The following is a 19,948-nucleotide window of genomic DNA, read 5'->3' as shown; positions in this document are numbered from 1 at the left end:
GACAAAAAATGCAGTGTGCCAACATTTCATTTTAATTCGGGAATAACAGTGGAGGACTCTGTCTTCACTGCGTGGTAATGACCGCCGCAAGTTGGTGGCTGGCACTGCTAATGGACCTCACCTCCGACTCGGTCCTTTATAACTCATTAACACATCCCATGTGATTGAGTTTTGACCAATCACGTCTGGAAATAATTGTCCAACGTATTTATTCATTACACTTATTTCATCCAGCTTTTCACACAAACCTTTGTTATTTTATTCATGACTAGATTTATCAGTCATTCTGTGCACAATATGGATGTGCTTCTTATCTAATTTGAAATGAATTAAAATCAAATTAAGTTGCTGTCACACAGCAAAAGTGTGTTTCTGACCAAAGGAATTATTTGGACAAATGGTAGTGGAGTCCATAAAATCTGTTTAACATTCTATTCAACATCATAACAAACTTGTGTTACACATTTCGGGCACAACAGGATAAATGAATTATTAAAATGAAATTGAGACTGCACACTTATTAAAATTTGCATTCCTGTTGGAATTAAAATCTTTAATTCTATCAATGACTCTTTTCAGACTTTTGTTTAGTAGTTGCATTGAACAAATTCTGTTGGTTAATTCTGAACTGTTTGCTTAAAACCAAATTGTAATTACAGCTGGCAAAAAGATATAAAATGATAGGGTTACTACAACTTGATATACAGAGCTGGAATTGCATGCATGCCACAGAGGCAATGATGACCCTCAGTCTTGGCCTTGGTGCACCGTACACTTTAACATTGTCTAATGGAAGTAAAGTGCCCTTTGCAAAACAAAAGATGGCCTTGCCCTCTCCAGGCCTGCATGCTACAACATTTAAGATACACGTACATGTAGGCCTACTCCTGCTCAGGTCTCCAAGATAATAATGTGTTAATTGAAAAGGGATGTAAATATGTACATTGTAAGACTAGGTTCGGATTTCACAACATGTGGTTTATCAGAGATTTTGAGGCTTGTACCCTCTAAAACAGACCATTCATTTTTGTACATCATCAATGCATTCAGACACAATAATAATTTATTTGCAGTACAACTGTACAATGTATGTCTGTAAAAATGATACAAAACAAATCTGGGTTTCAATTTGAAAAAAAACCAAGCAGAATGTTACATATAAGACATGTAAGACTTAATTCAGGAGTCAGTTCTGGACATGCCTTCACTGTGACAATACATCTCTACATCAAAGCTTATCTCTGCTATCAGAATTTATGACCTGTAACTTTGTGTAAGCGGATTGCAGCTGATGTGGGATTCAAATGGTTACCACAACAGTTTAAAAATTCAATATAATTTAATTTTAAACAAATCAATTGTACATATAAAATAAAAAATGTAAACAAACTGATTTAAAAACTCCGTCCAAAGTTCTTTATTGTCAAGACTGTTATTTTTAAGTTAAGTTATCATAATGTATTTAGTTCCTTTCATGTAATAATGTTACTGTATATTGTATTGAAATGTTTATGAATCCAATAAAGAGAATAACCTTGATGACATACATGTAATGTGTGTTTGTTTTATCTAATTCGGTAACATGTTGGCATGGTGTTTCTATTCTACCTCTGTAAACCCCAGTTCCAATCCTGCATCAAACCTCACAAAAGCCCCTGGCGAGGAAAACGGATACAGTGCTTGGCAATTTTGATGGTCTCTTGATTGCATGACATTATGAGTTATCACACAAGTGCGAGTGGAATTCGGAAAAATATCTAGCGAGGCCGAATGCCGAGTTGGATATGGGACGCAGCGCTATATTTTTCTTGTATTCCACGATTGCATGTGTGATAATGTATTTATCTTCAAGCAACCTTGGCGCCTGACAGAACACAAGGCGCAGGTAGTGACATGGGCCGTGCAATATAGGTTTATACTATGTATCACAATCTTGTTGCTATGGATCGACCAATCAGAATCACGGAGTACAAGCCTGGTGGAAAAAATATATATTGCTGCTTGCTTTGTTCTTAAGGTATGAAATAAATGGTTGAAATTTACAAAAAAAAAAAGGTGTTCAGGGCGGAATGCAAAAACGCAACAAAATAAAAAAAATTATGATTGGCAGTTTATAGATCACAAAAAGATGGTGTTTATTTCTTCTTTTGACTTCTTATCCTGAATGTTCTAATTAAATTTTACTCACAAGTTGCATTTTCTTTCAAACAAACAATTTCGGAAAAATGTATGAAACACAATTCGGATGCCTAATTTTCAATTATCATGGTTAACGAACAATGCACTGGCAGCGTTCATTTGTACACCACAGCAAGTACTTGAATGGTTCAGTACACATTTATTTCAGTACACAGTATTTCTATCTTTAATACGTGTTGCAGCAGCTAAGATAAATCACAATGATTAATTCATCTAACCTTGAACAGCTTAACAATGTTGATAATGATTCGAAGGGAATCCTGGTTTTCCAGTTGCAAAATAAGTTATGTCCCTTATTTCCAAACATCAAAAGAAAAAGGTCTTCAGTAAAGTAGTATTTGCATATTACAGCTTATTTCTCGAAGGGTAACTCTTTGATTTGAGGTTTAACAAAGCGGATTGACTAGAAATGAATTTGAACCAAATGTCCTTCAGATTTAAGACACTGGAAACGCTTGGTAATGTAATTGTCAAAGACCAGGGTTATTCTCACTTGCTGTAGCCCAACATTTGCATAAAATAAAAAACCTGTGCAAATTTGGGCTCAATCCCTCATAGGAAATAATGAAAAAAAAAAAAACATCCTATAGTAGATGCACGAATGTGTCTCTTTTCGGATGCCTGGGAAAAGCTTCAGGCCTAAAGTCATTCTCAGATTGAAATATTTGAGATTAATCCTAAGTTACATAGGACGAGTTACTCATCCCAACTCAAGGTAAGACGAGTCTTAACTCTTTGTGAAATCGAACTCGGCCTTTAACTAGCAGACACTCTACAGACTAAAATATCCTGCCGCCGAGCCCTATCTTAGTCTTCCTAATTTGTCAATTCCTTTATTCCGGGGTGCAAGCCAGAAGCCAAAGAACGGTTAGCTGCTGTATAGCTAGGAATCAACCCAAGTCTACGATACAACCTGGAAAGCGCAGCTAGGGGATCACCCTAAGGCGATGCCACTTTTTACTTCAGATATCAAATAATAAACCACGGAAAACTGACTGAATTGCAAGATAGACTTATAAGGTCCGGTCACACAGGCCTCAATAACGAGAACAAGAACGAGAACGTCAAAAATGCACGCCCTCGATTGGTTGAATGAGCGTGGGCATATTCTGTGCGGAGCAAATCAACCATAAGAATGCGTTCTCTTTGCGTCTTTAGCGTTATTGTTTTTGTTATCGCTGCAGTGTGACTCATCCTTTAGGCCAAATGTACATCGATCTCTGACAAAACATAGACTGGTCTCTGATGTGGGTTCTTAAAAACATGACAACCAAAACAAGAACCATCACACAGCTTTGTTGTATCGCGTTGTGTTGTTTTTTAACAAGATGGTCAGGTTAACGATCAGGGCCCTATTTCATGGCTCTGCTTAACGACAAACTCTGCACTTACGATCATGATTCTCAACTTATGTGCAATCGCTAAATTTCTGCACTAGCCTTGTAAGCAGAGAATGCCTAGTAACCTGGAGTACACATAAGCACAAGCAAAAATATGCCGCTAACCCCCAGCGTAGAATTCCTGGCGTCCGTAAGCGCCGATTCTGTGCTTACGGTAAGCAGAGCCATGAAATTGGGCCCAGTACTTAGTCAATGTCAAGTGTTTCTTGATATTGACTGAGGCCAAGTTCCTTCCAAGTTCACAAGGACATGTCACATATTATTGCTTAACATACCTCAGTCTTTTTCCTGTTTAATCTTAATATCAGGATCCAGAGTGTTTCTTGAATTCAGCAGTCTTGGCCCGTTGACAACACACTCACTCTCTGTCTTAATGTTAGAGTTTGATACATCATTCCCTCCTGCCACTGTGCTCTGCTCAGTATTGCTTCTACTTCTTTCTTTGTGACGATCTTTGTCTCTGTCTGTGTGAGCAGACCTCTCACCATGTTCCCCTCTGTCTCTATCTCCGTCTCTGTGTCTGTGGGGAGATCTTTCACCATGTTCCCCTCTGTCTCTATGGGGAGACCTCTCACCATGTTCCCCTTTGTCTCTATCTCCGTCTCTGTGTCTGTGGGGAGACCTCTCACCATGTTCCCCTCTGTCTCTATCTCTGTCTCTGTGTCTGTGGGGAGACCTCTCACCATGTTCCCCTCTGTCTCTATCTCCGTCTCTGTCTCTGTGGGGAGACCTCTCCCCATGTCCCCCTCGGTGTGTATCTTTGTCTCTGTCTGTGTGAGCAAACCTCCCCTCATGTTCCCCTCTATTTCTATCTCTGTCTCTGTGGGTAGACCTCTCCTCATGTCCCCCTCGGTGTCTATCATAGTAACTACCACCGTCTCTGTCATCACCTTTTCTTCTATGTCTACTCATGGCTCTGTATCCAGTAGATCGATCATCTCTATACCTGTCAGGATGTCTTTCTCTCCACCTCTCATTACCTCGGTCTAGTACCTCACCTCTACTGTGGTGCTGTTGACTCACAATGATTGGCTTCCGGTGGGGCCTATCTGTACCTCCAAAGCGAAGTTGACCAGATTCTTTCCTGCCACCAAATCCACCTCCTGCAATATTAAGTTACAACTAAAGGTTTATACGTGCACAAGCTACAGCATTTCGGGCTGCTCATGTTTAAACAAACACGCTTGATTCTTAAAGACACTGGACACTATCAAACACCAGTCATCCCACTTGCTGTATCTCAATTCATAAAATAACAAACCAGTGAAAATTTGAGCTCAATGGGTCTTCGAAGTTGCGAGATAATAATGAAAGAAAAAATACACATGTCACACGAAGTTGTGTGCTTTCAGATGCTTGATTTCGTGACCTCCAATTCTAAAACTGAGGTCTTGAAATCAAATTCATGGGAAATTACTTCTTTCTTGAAAAACTATGTTACTTCAGAGGGAGCCCTTTCTCATGTTTTATACTACCAACCTCTCCCCATTACTAACTTGTTACCAAGAAAGGTTTTATGCTAATAATTATTTTGAGTAATTACCAATAGTGTCCACTGCCTTTACAAGTAAGTAAACTGGATACACAAACTAATTGCAAAATAGATTGTATGTGATGCAACTATTATCAGGGTACTTAAATTGTACTACATGTATGTAATTTATTTGTAAAATAGTTTGTTCAATTAACATTGACAACACATTATAACTTGAGAGAAGGATGCATACTTTTTAGAAAACCCATGTGCAAACCCCACCTCCAATTAAGTCAGTAAGTAAGCGACCATTTCATAGATTCAAAGAGAAAGTACATTCTACATTTTAGTAATCACTACATGTACTTAAATTATTAATGGGAAGAAAAGCTTACTGGGTTAGAAGAACAGCACATTTTTTGAAAGTATAAGGCAATAAGAATCGTGTTACTTTGAAACAGTGTCGTCATGGAACAAGATACAGTATGTTTTCATCCCCTTGAGAGATGTTACTGTTACATGTAGAAACAATTCTCAGATTATACATGTAGTGGATTCAAATTACAGAATATTCTTCCTGCACTGACATTATCATGTACATGTAGCTGCTCAAAACTTTCAGCGTAATCTCAACAACCCTACAGAACTGTATAAAGATCTACATTTATATACTGTAGAATTAATAAATTGAACATTCTAAATTCTTAATTGGTTCGAAGTAACTGGAAACAGAGTTCAAGTCTTATTCTGAGGTTTTCTTTCTTGATTTGTTAAATGTTTAATACATTGAGCACATGTAGTCTATCAAGACACTGGAGTCTTTTGGTAATTGTCAAAGACCAGTCTTCATACTTGGTGTCTTTCAACATATACATGTACACAAAATAACAAACCTGCGGAAATTTTAATTGTATTGGTTGTCAAAAATAAGAGATAATTAAGGAAGAAAACACACCCTTGTAAAGCCAAACAAAATAATATGTGTGTTTCCTATTACACTGGCCAAAAAATTAGGGTCGGTAGGGACGAAAACACATTTTATTTTGCTAAATTATTTTATTGCTTCAAAACTTAGGGTAGGAACGAATGTTAAAAATATTTTTGCCCATGCATTAAATTTCCAGTAAATTCAACAATGTCCAAGTTTGACTCGAAAATCTCTTAAAATGACACAGAAAATAAGCCCCAAAAAGCAACCGTTCCGAGGTCAGTAGATTTCAAGTAACACAAAAGCAGATTTCACGCCTGTAATCGTTGTTACTTTGCGTGCGACAATAAAATACAAGAAACATTGAAACGCTAGAGGTCGTTTTGGAACAATGCAATAGCATAAGATAAAACGCCCTTTATTGGTAAATCTACGCGAACCGGCAATAAATGCATTGAGACAAGAAATATTTTACTGAGAAATTACTTCTTTTTCAAAAACAACGTTACTTCAAAGCGAGCAGTTTCTCACAATATGTTATACTATCAACAGCTCTCCAGTGCTTGTTACAAAGTTTTTGCTTAGAAATATTTTGATTAATTACCAATAATATCCAGTGCCTTTAAAGTAACGTCCGTCGATATATCGAAAATACTCAAAAACTCGATATTTTTTTGACATCGAAATCGCCGATGTCACTTTTATAATCATATCGTAATATCGGATTTTCGATATATCGAAAATAATTTCGATGTTTTGAAAATTTCGATGTTCCTAAATGATATCGAAAATACCAAAAGAGTGTCCGATTATTTAAAAGAAATCTGTGTTTGAGTATTAGAAAAGCCGTCGTCGTTATGTAGTTTCATCATGTTGAGTTGCCGTATTAAATAAAATACGTTTTACAACCAAGTATGTCTGCTTGTTCTTTGTGTTTTCGCCATCAGCCGCTGGCCCGCCGCAGAAGTTCACGACCCCGCGGCGAGCGCTCGGTAAAACCTCAAAAGAAACCGCCGCTGCTGCGCCATCGGCTGTTTAAGATGCAACTTCCCATTGCGCATGTGATCAAAATCAATGCGTCTTCACCCCGCAAAAACTTCCCCGAATCAACAAGACAAAACAAAACAAGGAAGAAAACAATCTTACGTTATACAGTAAAATAATCTTTCTAACAATCCAAGGTATCGTAATGGCGTCATTTTGGTCAAATAAAGCCTACACGTTGTGTTGTTTTCGGTAAACAAGCTAACATTTCCGAGGAACTTTATGCTTCGCAGCACAGACCACGCTGTCGGCGGCTATTGCGTGCGTACCAGCGTAGACTATGCTTTTGTACGGTTTAAGCGTGCACACCAGCGTGTATGGTTATTGCAATTCGGGGGGAAAACCCGTTTGCCCAAGCATGCACAGACACGTGCAGTCTTTGGTCAAGGCGGTAACGCGTGATGCACTGCGTTATTTCGACAATAAAGGGCGTTCTAGCATTCAATGTTTCTTGCCTTTGTTATAGAATGCAAAGTAAAAAGACGACGAGCCTTTATTGGAGACTATGTGACTGCATGCTGCGTGCGTTGTATATTGTGATCGCGGAGTGGTAGGTCTGTGTTTTGCGGGACTTTCTAGTGATTTTTTTCGATGATTATCTCAACCATTTTCAACCGTAAAAGTAGTCCGGGCGCCCGTCGGACAACTTGATTGACACTTCTACGTCAATGCATCGGCAACTGACACCTTAATGTCGGCGAGTCACGCAACTCACAAAGGCTCTGTGTCATTTTGAGACGGCCAATCACGAATCGAGAATTGTGGTGAGCGTTCACCAAATGGCCAAGCCAGCGGTAGCGGCGATCATACTTTGTTGTAAAACCAGAAATAATCGGGGCGGGACTACGCAATTTGAAATTGTTTGAACTACAAACAAGTTCGGGGGATCAGACAAAAACAGGTTGAAATGTAACCCCATTAAACTGTCAGTCTACGGTATATATATTTCTACCTCCATGAGTATACCAAGTGCTGTTTTTAGGCTTCCATCTTGCGCGCGGGAAATACTCGATATATCGAGTATACTCGATATTAAATTTTCGATATATCGGTTATGGGAAAAAACCGACATCGACGGACGTTACTTTAAAGGGACGTTACAGAATTGGTAAGAAACAAAAATCGTGAAGATCAGATTTATGTATGCATAATGGTATTGTAGCCTGGACCGGGGTTGAAGTGCACACAGTTTAATGACACAAGAGTCCACATTTAACTGATCTTCGTGAAGATCAGATTTACATAAAACTTACACGGTCTAATGATTATGATAGTTGAAAACATCCTTTGAAATATTTCTCTCTGAAATGTCATATTTGATGAGAAATAAATAATCTAACTTCGCGTTTGGAGTTTATCGCTCAGTGAGCGTTTTATTGATTTTTATTTTGGCATCGATGCAATGCAAAATTTTTAATCGGTTTTCACTATCCTCTCGTGACACAGATGACCGGTCGATCTCAAACTTCTACAGGTTGGTCAGTTTATGTATATGGTGGATTACATAAAGTCCTTACACTGCCAGCAAATGTTTTGTTAGCAAAATCCAATTGTGTAATGTTCCTTTAAGCATTATGTAATGTACTTACCCAGTCTTCTAGGAATCCATTTTGACAAGGTGCGTTCACATTCCCAATCAACTAGTAGATCCCGTCCATCTAGCGCCATGTGATTGGCCTCAATCCGAGCTCTCATTGCATACCTGTGCTTACTGTACTCAATGAAGGCATACTGTTTGGACATCCCAGTCACTATGTCTCGGACTAAGCGTAATCTAACGATGTCACCATACTTGGAGAAGATCTGTTCAAATACATGCAAATAGCTAAGTAAATGAAGATGTATTTTTAAAACCATGAACCTACATTTGTATATGATACAATTTTGAGCACTGGAGTTTGAGCATCAATGTTGAATAATAATGTCACAGTAATTTTGAGCACTGGAGTTTGAGCATCAATGTTGAATAACAATGTCACAGTAATAATCTATTGTGGTTAACAATATAAAAAAGGTTCTGACACCCTTTGAACCCCAAATGACACTAGTATCTTCCCACTAGTGTCTTTCACAAACAACAAACAAAGGCCTGCAGAAATACCAGCAACAGCAACTATGTTCTTGTGGTTAAGGAATAAACATAATTCAGGCCAGGCTGTATATTGCAGAGGCGTTAGGGGAGGCCAGCACAACTCCCTGTGGGAGCACTGCTGCCGGCCCCTGCATGATGATCGGGGAACCTTCTCGCCAGAGAGGGCGCTTTCTGGCTTAGTTCTTCTTGTACTTGTGTATTTAGTATGACTTGTTGAGTGTAAATAAAACTCCTGAACAGGGACAGAAAGGTCAGTTAATTGTGCCCTCTTGTGTCATTAAACTGTGTGCACTGCAACCCTGGTCCAGGCTACAATACCATTATGCATACATACAATCGACCGATCCATTAATCGATGCAGCATTGCGTATTGACCAAGCACAACCCAATGCACAATCAAAAGTCAGACACTATCATAAACTCCGACATTCCTGCGCGTATGATTGGCGAGCGAGGCAAAGCTCTGAAGAATAGCATTGGAGCGGCTCACGGCTTGCTCACACGTGCCAATGGGCGGAGCCTAAAGCCCGGTTCATACTTCCTGCGAATGCGATACGAATGTTGCTGCACAAATTCGCAACGAAAAGTTTGCAGCAGTTGAACTCCGCTCAACTCACTTGCGAATATCACTGCCAAAGGAGGGTTGTGCATCAAATTCACGTCAAATTCGCTTCGCATTCGCATTCGCATAAAATATGAACCGGGCTTAATGGATGGTATAGATGATAAACAAACCTTATTGAGTTGGTCTTCAGATGTCATTGTATCTAGCCTCCCAATGAAAAGTGTACACTCTGGGTCACCTTGTACTTTCTTATTGGGCTTGTAGATAGCCTGTACAAACAAAAGTCACAATTATGTAAGTTCACATAGTGAATGTGGAAATAGACTAGGATACATGAGAGCCCTCTGGGTGTCTATTTAGGCTGCCTTGGATTCATTTGGACACCAGGGTTACTACACTACTACACAGTACACTCGGAGATATAGTAATTGCACATGGATGCCCTATTTATTAAAGTAGGGATCAACATACACATTATTCTAGTGTTGTTTTCATTGAAGTTGATGTCTACATGTTTGTTTGTTATGAAAGCCTTCATAATCTCACCAACATAAGACATAAAGTATGATTCGAAGTAGGCAAACCATTTATAGCCAACCTCAGTGGTGACTGTAGTCAAACCCAAGTCAACCTCACTGGTGACTGTAGACAAACACCTGTCCATGCCAACCTCACTGGTGACTGTAGACAAACACCTGTCCATGCCAACCTCACTGGTGACTATATCAAACCCAAGCCAACTTACTGGTGACTGTAGGCAAACCCAAGCCAAACTTACTGGTGACTGTAGGCAAACCCAAGCCAACCGTACTGGTGACTGTAGGCAAACCCAAGCTAAACTTACTGGTGACTGTAGGCAAACCCAAGCCAACCTTACTGGTGACTGTAGGCAAACCCAAGCCAAACTTACTGGTGACTGTAGGCAAACCCAAGCTAAACTTACTGGTGACTGTAGGCAAACCCAAGCCAAACTTACTGGTGACTGTAGGCAAACCCAAGCCAAACTTACTGGTGACTGTAGGCAAACCCAAGCCAAACTTACTGGTGACTGTAGGCAAACCAAAGCCAACCTCACTGGTGACTGTAGGCAAACCCAAGCCAACCTTACTGGTGACTGTAGGCAAACCCAAGCCAATCTTACTGGTGACTGTAGGCAAACCCAAGCCAAACTTACTGGTGACTGTAGGCAAACCCAAGCCAACCTCACTGGTGACTGTAGCCAAACCCTAGCCAACCTTACTGGTGACTGTAGGCAAACCCAAGCTAAACTTACTGGTGACTGTAGGCAAACCCAAGCCAAACTTACTGGTGACTGTAGGCAAACCCTAGGCAAACCCAAGCCAAACTTACTGGTGACTGTCATGACTGTAGGCAAACTCAAGCCAAACTTACTGGTGACTGTAGACAAACCCAAGCCAACCTCAATGGTGACTGTAGGCAAACCCAAGCCAAACTTACTGGTGACTGTAGGCAAAGCCAAGTCAAACTTACTGGTGACTGTAGGCAAACCCAAGCCAACCTCACTGGTGACTGTAGCCAAACCCTAGCCAACCTTACTGGTGACTGTAGGCAAACCCAAGCTAAACTTACTGGTGACTGTAGGCAAACCCAAGCCAAACTTACTGGTGGCTGTAGGCAAAGCCAAGTCAAACTTACTGGTAACTGTAGGCAAACCCAAGCCAAACTTACTGGTGGCTGTAGGCAAAGCCAAGTCAAACTTACTGGTGACTGTAGGCAAACCCAAGCCAAACTTACTGGTGACTGTAGGCAAACCCTAGGCAAACCCAAGCCAAACTTACTGGTGACTGTCATGACTGTAGGCAAACTCAAGCCAAACTTACTGGTGACTGTAGACAAACCCAAGCCAACCTCAATGGTGACTGTAGGCAAACCCAAGCCAAACTTACTGGTGACTGTAGGCAAAGCCAAGTCAAACTTACTGGTGACTGTAGGCAAACCCAAGCCAACCTCACTGGTGACTGTAGCCAAACCCTAGCCAACCTTACTGGTGACTGTAGGCAAACCCAAGCTAAACTTACTGGTGACTGTAGGCAAACCCAAGCCAAACTTACTGGTGGCTGTAGGCAAAGCCAAGTCAAACTTACTGGTAACTGTAGGCAAACCCAAGCCAAACTTACTGGTGGCTGTAGGCAAAGCCAAGTCAAACTTACTGGTGACTGTAGGCAAACCCAAGCCAACCTCACTGGTGACTGTAGGCAAACCCAAGCCAAACTTACTAGTGACTGTAGGCAAACCCAAGCCAAACTTACTGGTGACTGTCATGACTGTAGGCAAACTTACTGGTTACTGTAGGCAAATTACTGGTGACTGTAGGCAAACCCAAGCCAAACTTACTGGTGACTGTAGGCAAACCCAAGCCAAACTTACTGGTGACTGTAGGCAAACCAAAGCCAAACTTACTGGTGACTGTCATGACTGTAGGCAAACCCAAGCCAACCTCACTGGTGACTGTAGGCAAACCCTAGCCAACCTCACTGGTGACTGTAGGCAAACCCAAGCCAAACTTACTAGTGACTGTAGGCAAACCCAAGCCAAACTTACTGGTGACTGTAGGCAAACCCAAGCCAAACTTACTGGTGACTGTAGGCAAACCAAAGCCAAACTTACTGGTGACTGTCATGACTGTAGGCAAACCCAAGCCAACCTCACTGGTGACTGTAGGCAAACCCTAGCCAACCTCACTGGTGACTGTAGGCAAACCCAAGCCAAACTTACTAGTGACTGTAGGCAAACCCAAGCCAAACTTACTGGTGACTGTCATGACTGTAGGCAAACTTACTGGTTACTGTAGGCAAATTACTGGTGACTGTAGGCAAACCCAAGCCAAACTTACTGGTGACTGTAGGCAAACCCAAGCCAAACTTACTGGTGACTGTAGGCAAACCAAAGCCAAACTTACTGGTGACTGTCATGACTGTAGGCAAACCCAAGCCAACCTCACTGGTGACTGTAGGCAAACCCTAGCCAACCTCACTGGTGACTGTAGGCAAACCCTAGCCAACCTCACTGGTGACTGTAGGCAAACCCAAGCCAAACTTACTGGTGACTGTCATGACTGTAGGCAAACTCAAGCCAAACTTACTGGTGACTGTAGGCAAACCCAAGCCAACCTCAATGGTGACTGTAGGCAAACCAAAGCCAAACTTACTGGTGACTGTAGGCAAACCCAAGCCAAACTTACTGGTGACTGTAGGCAAACCCAAGCTAAACTTACTGGTGACTGTAGGCAAACCCAAGCCAAACTTACTGGTGACTGTAGGCAAACACAAGCCAACCTTACTGGTGACTGTAGGCAAACCCAAGCCAAACTTACTGGTGACTGTAGGCAAACCCAAGCCAAACTTACTGGTGACTGTAGGCAAACCCAAGCCAAACTTACTGGTGACTGTCATAACTAGACATCATACCGATCAGGTACGCAGACCTAGTGTACGGGGCCAGACTACACATTTTCTCTTCAAATATCGCGCCTCGATTGACGTCACGAACAGCGCCCTTTGGGGTCGGGCCTAATCTTAAATTTGTAAATAAAATTCTCATTTTTGAGAACCTTAGTTAACTGTTTATTCACATTCCACTCATCAAAACAAATTAGTGACAAAAGCTTCATTTTGAAAAAAATACCACTTCCAGGTAACTTTAAATATAATGTGCGGGCTAGTGAAAAAACCTGCAGGCCATCAAGAATTTTGGTTGATTCGCCCGCAGGGCGATTGAAAAAAAAAGTTAAGGGAAACCCCTGCATACCTTGATGGCTCTTTCAACTGCTCTATCATGAGGTCTAGTATCTGTACCATCAATGCTCCCAGCTTTCAGCGGACAGTATACACAAACAAGAGGCTCCCATCGGGCACCAGACTCCATGGCTTAGTTCGTAGTATCAATGCTGGTTTTTCTGTATCATAGGCCTACATGTGTATTTAACAAATTGGGTTTATGGTTAATACATTGTGTATTTTTATTATTACAGACAGCTTGAAAAATGCAATCATAAGGTTTTAGAGACTAACATACATACAGTATTTGTATTTGGGTGTCCGAGTTACAAGTGTCCAACAGAAAAAAAGCCAAGGTTAAATTAATGTTTGTTGTTTTGTTTTATGGGTGTGGCCATGATGACGCTTGACTCAAACTGCTTCTTTGCCTTAAATACACAAGGTAGCTTCAGGAGTTGAAATCATTACCTTTTTGTTGAGTGAAATTAAAAAACATCTCCCAAAAATGAAATTTCTGCTCGGTAATCACTGTTGTTTTTCTGTCGCGACGCACGTTTTTTGACTTCTTAATATGCTCAACGCTTTATTTTTTGGGTCATGAAGCGCTGTACACGCGGGTACCAGCCTACTAGATCGACGAACTGCCGAGCTGCGGCCGAGTCGGACTAAACCAAGCTGTGAAAGGGGTGTTACAAACAAGGCAGTGCGGCAGTGCGTGGGCGCTGTCCGTTTACAATACCCGCCATTCAGGTATATAGCTTGCACGCACTACCTTTTAACACCCCTTTCACAGAATGGTTTAGTCTAACTCGGCCGCAGCTCGGCAGTTCGTCAATCCAATATGCTGGTACACGCAGTTCAGCGCTTGGTGACCAAAAAACTAAAGCGTTGCGCTTATTAGTGAGAAGTCAAAAAATGGGTGATGCGGCAGAAAAAACCCAGTGAGTACCAAGCAGAAAATTGCATTTTTTGAAGATGTTTTTTAATTTCAATCAAAAAAAGGCAATGCAAGTATTTATGATATATGTACATATTGAGTGTGTTGGGAAGGTTTTGGTTGTGTAATAGTACAAAGGAAACTTCAGTTATTTTTATTGGTGGCTTTAAACGGTCGTAAATATAAAATTTACGCCGATTTAAAAAACGTATAGCGTATAGGAGGTCCAAAATATTAGATTAGACCCCTATTAAAGGCTCACGGGGGAGCCTTATATTTATAGTTTCTAGAAGTAGCCTTGTGATATCTCCAGATTCTTATCAATGTCTTGGGACAAATTTGTTAAATAAACAGTAATTGAATGAGATTGTTGATTTATTTTGCATATACTACTTACTAGCTTCTGAATATTCAATAAAATACCAACCAATGAAAGGTTTGAAAACATATGACATCTCTCCATCATTATCCGAAACCTAAATTTCGTAAACGCATTAAATTAGCAACGACAAAATGTAAATAGTGGAGTATCACTCGAACAGAAACTAAACTTTTTTAAGATTTCAACACACGAATCACACGAGTCACGACACGATGAATGAAGTGTAAGTGTCATAGTTGCGATAACGTAACCCTCCTCCCGACGGCCGCCAGGCTGGAGGGTTACGAGATTGTTTCGAGCGGCAACGGTTGATCTGGTCCAACACGTACAATTTCGACAGCTAGTCTCCAGATTTGCCCCATTTTTACCACTTTCAAAAATCATGACACAAATTCTGAGGGTGTAAACTTAATCTGCAATGTCATGAATGTCTAATGCAGCCTGCCATAACACTCAAAACACCAATTGAGGAAATATTTCGAAGAAAAATTGACAAAAACTTACCAGAACCGGAGCGATTTCACAGGTTCAAATGTCAAACTTGCGTGGGGCGGAGCTTCGGCTCTACGTGTGTGACGTGTAGTTCAAAAGGTCGTGGCAATGCGTGGGGTGGTGTGCACAGTTGCGGGGCGTCACAATGCACCCCACCTTTTGAACTACACGTCACACACATAGAGCCGAAGCTCCGTCTCATGCAGGTTCAACATTTTTGAACCTGTGAATTTCGCTCCGCTTCTGGTAAGTTTTTGTCCATTTTTCTTCGAAATATTTCCTCAATGGTGTTTTGAGTATTATGGCAGACTGCATTAGACATTGCGGATTAAGTTCGTACCCTCAGAATTTGTGTCATGATTTTTGAATTTTGTAAAAATGGGGCAAATCTGGTGACTACAGACTAGCCACTAGCATGACTAGCTATCGAAATCGTACATGTTGGACCAGATCAACCGTTGACGCTCGAAACAATCTCGTAACCCTTAGGCCTGGCGGCCGTCGGAGGGTTACGTTATCGCAATAAATAAGTGTCATTGTAAAAATGTTGGATAGATGATTTGAAAAAAATAATAATTAAATTTTTGATTGTGAACAATTTTCCTGTTTAGGCTGTTATCCTACTGGCATGACTGGAAGAGTGAAAACACATGACACCAGGAATCAGGATAGAATACATCCTCAAGTCACTGTCTGTCAAGCCACTGTCTGTCAAGCCACTTTAGCAAGTGACAAGACCAAGAGATGGGCCCTACCTAGCCCACCTTGTTGAGCTGTTAATGGCTCCGCTTTTAACATCGGTCTCATCACTGTCACTGTAATGGTATGGTGACAGTCAAAGGTCACAGCTATGGTCACAGTGATGAGACCGATGTTTAAAATTAAAGCGGAGCCAACACAGCTCAACAAGGTGGGCTAACCGAGGCCCTACCTACCTATCCCTTTTTGTACAAATGAGTGAAAAAGTGATGGCGCCGTACGGAAAGTCCTTTACAAAATTTGAATTACAAACTAGAACTTGAGCATGTCCAAATCACTTTTACCTTGGATCTTGGATGTTTATGTTCCTGCCCTGCTGGGGCCCTGCTGCTCATCTGCCTGTGCTTATTATAACGCTCGAACTACTGTTCAGCTAGCTAGCCGTGTTTCCGGCCGGGTTTCTGGCCCGATTTCTGGCCGCGTATTCAGGAAATGGAGGAAAATAGAATCCATGCAGTTAAAGGTGGTAAAATTTCGGTCCCCCTCTTTTCTAATTTTAACGAATTTTGTAATTAATTTATGGCTTTACCAGTAACTTTTTTTTTAATAAGTATGAAAGAAAATATCAATGACCTAACTCAGAGGTAACATTAAATTAAAAGGTAGCATAAATTTAGTATAAGTCAAGTCAACTTAGGTCAGTAATTATGTGAACAAATTCTAGTGGACACTATTGGTAATTACTCAAAATATTTATTAGCATAAAACCTTTTACTTGGTAACGAGTAATGGGGAGAGGTTGGTAGTATAAAACATTGTGAGAAACGGCTCCCTCTGATGTGACGTAGTTTTGGAGAAAGAAATAATTTTCCACGAATTTGATTTCGAGACCTCAAGTTTAGAACTTGAGGTCTCGAAATCAAGCATCTGAAAGCACACAACTTCGTGTGACAAGGGTGGTTTTTTTCTTTCATAGTTATCTCGCAACTCTGACGACTGATCGCGCTCAAATTTCCACAGGTTTGTTATTTTATGCATATGTTGAGATACACCAAGTGAGAAGACTGGTCTTTGACAATTACCAATAGTGTCCACAGTCTTTAATTCGCTTGGCCCCAGCGGCCAGTCTATCCAGGACCGCTGGGATGGGCACAGATTCTTGATTGAGCTTTAAAAAGTGGGGAAGGGTATACTTGCCAATGGTGGTACTTGGCATGGTACAAGTAGTGTTGTTCGTGATATTTTAGTGTTGATCGAGCGGGCCTACGCATTATCCGTATAAATGTGGATTATTTTTCGTCTCTTTTACGCAGAGTTTTAAATCAACCGGCTTTGTCATTGTATTAATTTTATTCACTTCACTGAGTATTATGTCCCCGCCAATCAATATTTTCAAATTTGTGTCAAATTTAATCACATTTAAAAGATCTATATCCATAAAATGTATTTTTTAACTTTATGTTGTTATGTTATTTTTTGAAAGGTAAATAATACCTAGGCAGTTTGTGAGAAAACAAATAATTCAAATACCACCTTCATGTGGGGTCATAACGACTCATTTTGAGGTCAGAATTTCAAATAAGGTAACAATTTTGCATTTTTGAAAGTTTCACCAAATTTGACCCCAAGTGAAAGATCTATCCATAAAATGTATTTGTAAGTTAATGTTGATATGACAAACGTATGTAATTAACGGATAAACTTTGACCTTGTACACAAAAGTATAGCAAAGTAAAACGTAAAAGTGTGATTATCTTGAAAAGTACTATTTTGAGTATACCCAAAATGTTTGCACTCCCAATCTCAAGTACACAATACATTTAATTAACAACCAATAATGCAATCGTATAAAGTTATTCAGTATATCAATGGTTTACAAAACTGTGCGAAATCATATCTGACCAACGGCAATTCACCAATGTGAAACAAAAAGTTAAAATAATACTCAACAAAATATGAGCCTGAGAAAAACAGATCGCAGACAGTTAAATGACAATGCAAATACACAATAATATAATAGATCTTAGCTGGGTTCCGCGCTTCAACTAGAACTTGGTAGAGACTCAGTCTTGAAATATTGACATCAGTTGAAAGTTGAACCTGGTCAACTTCTCAAGCGAGGCCTGTGGACTACTCTGTATCAACAGAGCACGTGCTGCACGTTTTATAGAGATGCAAGAAGAGATTTAGGAACTTACTTAGGGAAGTAACAAATGTTCCAAACAAAATCTACGCAAAGTGTAACTATCTAAACACATCTCGAGAAGTCCTCTTGCATTAGGCCGATTTTCGCTCTCTGAAAAATGATCTTAACTCCATAAACTTATTCAACTATAACATGACTTACAAACATAATAAAGAACATACAACAAACTATAAAACACAGTAACACTCTTTCTGTGAATATAGGGTGCGTTCGTTTAGCTTCCCTGGGTCGACCCCGCTGTGTGGCGGAGTTTTTTCCAGGACAAACGTGTGCAGATAATTACCCACGTTCGTCCTGGACAAAAAAACCGCCACACACCGGGGTCGACCAAGGGAAGCTAAACGAACGCACCCACTGATAGCTTTCGTGAGTCTTAAACATTAGGGAACGATATGCGTGCACGTGTATAGTACGATTTTGGTCAATCCAGATCAAAGGTCACAACTGTTTACGTACGTAACAGCAAACAGTCGTCTAGCCAACTTAAATGGAAAGGAATGTGCTTGAACATCTTAAAGTGTGAAAAAGGGTTATCTAAGGACAATGCTTGTCCAGCACAACTATAGTTACTTATTGCCATGGTATTGCTAAGCAGAAATGTAGGAACATACCAATAACAAAGTATATCAATACTAATCAGAAATAGTTCAATTACATAATAATCCTAAGTGAAACCACGGTATATAAAGTTGCAGATGTTTCGATCAAACAGTAAAACGTATCGAACGGCAAAAGAATACCCAGACAGTTTTTGAGAGAACAAAAATCAAATACCACCTTCATGTGAGGTAACTTTGAGGTAAACGAATGCAAAAAAGGTCAACATTTTACAGTTTTGATTTTTTTCCCAGGTGGCAGATCTATCCATAAAACTTATTTCCGTAATCATAATGACATTCCAAGTCTGTGAAATTAAGAGTAAACATTTTGTTGTGTACACAAATTTGTAGGAAAATTAAATATAAAGGTGTGATTTTCTCCTATAGTGCATAAATTGAGCATACCAAACATTTGTTTGCACACCCTATCCCACCACTGCATATAATAGTTTTAACAAACAACTTTTTTGAAAGCAAAATGCAATTAGTTTGATGTGTAGTTGTATAGTTTGACATGCTCAGAAACTGATATCAACGTTATTTTTACTCCACAATCTTTCCAAGTATACGTAAAATACTCAACTGTCATTAGTAAATTTTAATTCACTAATGACAGGAAATAATGTGGAACATTCTGATTGCAGTAAAATGTTGTTTTATCGTAGTTATACATTGTACCTATCTCGTGCAGTGATACATATGCTTTCTTATCTGGAGTGCCCTTCCAAGCTAACTCCAGAGCTACATATAACCAGGCACACCAAAACCACTACAGCTTGACATATTTTTTGCCAAGTTTCTTTGATGAAAGAATTCTCACTACTCTCCAGGCACTAGCAGACAGCAATGACAATCTCATCACTTTGATCAATCAGTTTGTGGACAGGTCAGAAATATACCATCATCACAGTTGCCCGGCCACTTACACAGCAGAGGAAAAGAACTTGTACGGGCAAGTCCAAAGTGTGAGATTTAATTTTGTTCACAAGGGAGGACTATACGTTTGCTTCAATTTTCTGAAGGCTAATTGCCAACACATTGAACGTACTGGCTTGGTTACGCCTACAAGTGGACAGAGGCGGGTGTAATGAAGCCGATAGTATAAGACTGAGCCCATGCTTCAAGGCAAAGGCTTATTTGCGCCTTTAATTTAGGACATCGACTGACCTGCGAGGCTCTGTTGCACATTAAATG

The 19,948-nt window shown here is 40.3% G+C and overlaps 1 protein-coding gene across 2 annotated transcripts; it reads right to left on the bottom strand.

The window, feature by feature from the left end:
* Nucleotides 1-1,443: 1,443 nt before the first annotated feature.
* LOC139942577 (uncharacterized) lies at nucleotides 1,444-16,422 on the bottom strand. 2 transcript variants are annotated; one of them, XM_071939432.1, is made up of 5 exons: nucleotides 16,294-16,422; nucleotides 13,471-13,631; nucleotides 9,873-9,971; nucleotides 8,635-8,848; nucleotides 1,444-4,702 (listed from the first exon to the last, which is right to left on the bottom strand). In XM_071939432.1, exons 2-5 carry the CDS (start codon nucleotides 13,585-13,587, stop codon nucleotides 3,876-3,878), a joined length of 1,257 nt encoding a protein of 418 aa, XP_071795533.1. In that variant the 5' UTR covers nucleotides 13,588-13,631; nucleotides 16,294-16,422; the 3' UTR covers nucleotides 1,444-3,875. The 2 variants fall into 2 exon arrangements, with proteins under 2 accessions (XP_071795533.1, XP_071795534.1); XM_071939433.1 differs by having other exon boundaries at nucleotides 16,186-16,312.
* Between the last annotated feature and the right edge of the window lie 3,526 nt (nucleotides 16,423-19,948).

This window comes from Asterias amurensis, chromosome 10, assembly GCF_032118995.1.
Source record: "Asterias amurensis chromosome 10, ASM3211899v1".
NCBI classification, from domain to species: domain Eukaryota; kingdom Metazoa; phylum Echinodermata; class Asteroidea; order Forcipulatida; family Asteriidae; genus Asterias; species Asterias amurensis.
This window is presented reverse-complemented; position numbering and strand designations above follow the sequence as displayed.